Here is a 3,649-nt window from a genome sequence, read left to right as displayed (position 1 = left end):
TCTGGTTTTCCTTTGAGTTTGGTGGGACAGTTGAGTTTGATGCTGGGCAAGATGGAAGCACTTTGGACACAGCACTGTGTGAGCATGGGTCTCTGTAGAGCTGAAAAGGGAGGTGCAGTGACCGAACTATGTTCATTAGGCCCAGTACTGATTGCTATATTAACCTTCCTGCTTCCTCAAATTTGCTTAAAAATGCACAGTTTGTCCACTCTTTTTTCAAAATTTTCTTGGGGGAGAACACCCAAGTAGTATAGGTTGTATACTACTCGTCACCATGTATTTTTTGACAGGTGGCCACGCCCCTTTGACCACGCCCCTTTGGTCCGTGTGTCTATATTGGACGCGTTCCAAGTCTGATTTTAATCGGGGTTTTAATCGGTCCTTATAACGTATTGATAAGATTATAGCATTTTATTGTTTTATAGGTCGTTATTTTGTGAATCATGGCTTATAAAATGATACGGCGATGAAATCAAAAAGCGTATAAAACGATAAGTTAGGATTTGTGAATCAAGGCTTATAAAATGATACGGCGATGAAATCAAAAAGCGTATAAAACGATAAGTTAGGATTTGTGAATCAAGGCTTATAAAATGATACGGCGATGAAATCAAAAAGCGTATAAAACGATAAGTTAGGATTTGTGAATCAAGGCTTATAAAATGATACTGCGATGAAATCAAAAACGTATGAATCGACCACGCATGCAGGAGGGTTGCTAAGAAGTGGGGGTAGTGTGAAATACGAGTCTACAAACATACCGCGGGGCGTGTCTAGTATGTTCACAGAGGATATAAGCCAGCATTCCGAGGACCGTGTGTTAAGAAACCCCCGCTTTTTTCCGACAAAGAAAAGCTCGAGCTTTAAGACAACTTTGAGAATGTCTTGCTCTAGCGTGGAAGCGGGGCCCCTTGGAGAAACTATAACAGCGATGCTGAAGGAAGCGGCAAATGCTGCAGACGACGCTGCAGAACTCGACGATAGTGATAAGGAAAATTGCGCGCCAACAACGCCTGCGGGTACTACGTCGGAGATGTCGTCGGCGATGCTGAATAAAAAGCCCGAGACAGACGTCGAGGCATCGGCTATGCCGAATATAAAGCCCGAGACCGGAGCCTGCGAAGAGGCGGTTGGTGGCGTTGCTAAAATGGCGTGCAATACCTCCGATGCTACAGACGGCGGTGGAAGAGCGGAACCAAGTGAAGATGACGAGGGTATTGACCTGCAAGAGCCTGAACCCGAGGACTCCAGCGACTGTACAGAGATGGATTCCGGAGAAGAATCTGTAAACGAAACAGAAAAGTGCGAAGTTGGAAAACGAAAAGTAAGTACGAACCGCAATTTTTCGGCAAATCCTCTGGGGTGTTTAAGAGTGTGATGATGAGGCGTGTAGTTGTGAGGAAGGCTGAGGTCGAAAAACCCCTTTTTTCTTTTTATCAGCAAAAGAGAGGAGGAGGAGCCCCAGGCGACAAAACCGCTAGCACGACTATGGAAGTCACACAGCCATCGCTACGTTTTTCATGTCTCTGCTGCTCAAGACAGAAAAAACTTGCCGTAACGCATAAAAACTGCAGCTGTAAGCGCTTAGACGCAATTGTACAATTTTGTCGTGGTGAAAGTTGGAGCACGGATCGATATCGCGGACTTTTGACAGCGATAGCCGCGATCATAAAATTGTGCTTAAAGGCGGGGTGGTACGACGAATGCGAAGGTTGTAAAATTGACGACCCGAGTCAGTTGCATCACGACTGTCTCACGACGGGTGATGAATATGAAGACAGTTTGATACGGAAACTATGTTACAAGCTGGACCCCTATAAGATTATGGCGACGTTGGGGGCGGTCTATGGCTTGAAAGAAATGTCAGTACCCGAAGATTGTAGTAAGATGATTGCGAATGTTTTAAAGTATATTAAGAGAGTACAGTCCCCATCAGAGCATGTGAAAAGTATGTATGAAGCGGGTGATGAAGACATACGCTTGATAATGAAACAGCATTTGAGAAGGAAGAATTACCGTAGATATTTTAAGATCAAGTATCTTTACAGGAGTTTAAAACCGAGGAACATGACATTTCTTAATGTAGAGTAAATGAAAACATGATGATCTTCGCGATTGCTACTATTATGTATGTGTGTTTTTCCGTTGCAGGAAAGTGTGTTTCGACACATGGTTGAGATCGGCGTGCGACCGAGCGTTAGATGCCTGGAAGACGCTTTTTATTTTCTGATCAGAGCAAAGATGGCGTACCCCAAACCAGTGTTTCGCCCGACCGCGCTATGTCGTAACAAGCGATGTGAAATCATCGAAGAGCTTGAAAAAGAACTGGGTCAGAAACCTAGAGGCTTTTACGACGTTGAAAAGAGCAAAATCTTCTTGGGCGCTGACGACGTGCTCGAAGATTGCATCGACAATTATATCAGGCGGACATTTTGCACCCTAGGAACTACTCTGAATAAGAAACAGTTTTTCAATTTCATGAATACAATATCTGATTTGTTTTGTCGAGCCTTCTTGAAGGGGCGTGGGGAGGATGTAAGAAGACTGGTACCGTTCATAGCTAGCAAAATCCAAATATTGATTCTACGTCACGAGTTTTTGAGAGCATTGTGTTAAATATCTATGTTTTTATCGTTATTATCGTTTATAGCGCTGTACATTCCTATATTACCAGTTTAAATCATACACTGTTTAATTCGTGTGTTATTAAATAATCTACTATTGTAAAATAAACCGGCTTCTAGTTCTGATTATTTGATAAAGAAAAATAATAAAACAAAAGTGAATTAATAGAATAGGGGGGCGGGAGTAGGGGTTGCGGTATTTTAGTTCAAGAAGCGCTACGATGCAGAAGCTTTTCAAAAGAGTTTATTACAACCCCTCGAAAGTTGGTAGTTTTGGCGGTGTAGAAGCCTTGTACAAGGAGAGCAAAATCCACAACGACGGTGTTAAAAGAACACAGGTACGCGACTGGTTATCGGGCGAAGATGCCTACACGCTACATAAGGGGTCGAGAAAGCGCTTTCAAAGACGGCGTGTGATAGTCAGCGGCTTAAATCATCAATGGCAAGCAGACCTTCTAGACGTCCGTGAACATGCCGCGGTTAATGATGGTGTAAAATTTATATTAACGGTGATAGACGTACTGTCAAAGTATGCATTCGCCGTTGGCCTGAAGGAAAAATCGGGGAGCTCGGTCACAAAAGCCTTTGATTACATTTTCAGCAGCGGGAGAATTCCTAAAAAGTTACAAACAGATAGAGGAAAAGAGTTTGAAAACAAGACGCTAAAAGCTCTGCTGAACAAGTATGGTGTAAAACATTTTGTTACAAACAACGAAGTGAAGGCGGCGATTGTAGAAAGATTCAACAGAACTCTCAAGGCACGAATTTGGCGGTATTTTACAGCGTACAACACATTTCGTTATATAGATCGTTTACAAGATTTTATTGAAAGTTACAATCATAGCTATCATAGAACCATTAAGACGTCCCCTGTAGAAGTATCCCCGCAAAATGAGTTGAAAATTTGGAGAACTGTGTACGGGTCCGTGTTCACCAACAACCCTGTTTCAAAAAACACTCTCAAAAAAGGTGATCATGTTAGGGTATCTAGATGCAAGGGGGTATTTCAAAAGGGGTATGAGCAG

At 42.8% G+C, this 3,649-nt stretch overlaps 1 protein-coding gene across 2 annotated transcripts; it reads left to right on the top strand.

The window, feature by feature from the left end:
- The first annotated feature begins 392 nt into the window (after window positions 1–392).
- On the top strand, window positions 393–2,733 carry LOC146796651 (uncharacterized). 2 transcript variants are annotated; one of them, XM_085629329.1, is made up of 2 exons: window positions 393–1,324; window positions 1,441–2,733. In XM_085629329.1, the coding sequence occupies exons 1-2, from the start codon at window positions 674–676 to the stop codon at window positions 2,089–2,091; spliced, it is 1,302 nt and encodes a 433-aa protein (XP_085485455.1). In that variant the 5' UTR covers window positions 393–673; the 3' UTR covers window positions 2,092–2,733. The 2 variants fall into 2 exon arrangements, with proteins under 2 accessions (XP_085485455.1, XP_085485456.1); XM_085629330.1 differs by having other exon boundaries at window positions 483–1,324; window positions 2,152–2,733.
- The last annotated feature ends 916 nt before the right edge of the window (window positions 2,734–3,649 follow it).

The sequence above is a fragment of the Triturus cristatus genome, chromosome 10, assembly GCF_964204655.1.
Source record: "Triturus cristatus chromosome 10, aTriCri1.1, whole genome shotgun sequence".
In the NCBI taxonomy this organism is placed as follows: Eukaryota; Metazoa; Chordata; class Amphibia; order Caudata; family Salamandridae; genus Triturus; species Triturus cristatus.
The sequence above is the reverse complement of the archived record's forward strand: the minus strand, read 5'-3'. Positions and strand labels throughout refer to the sequence as shown.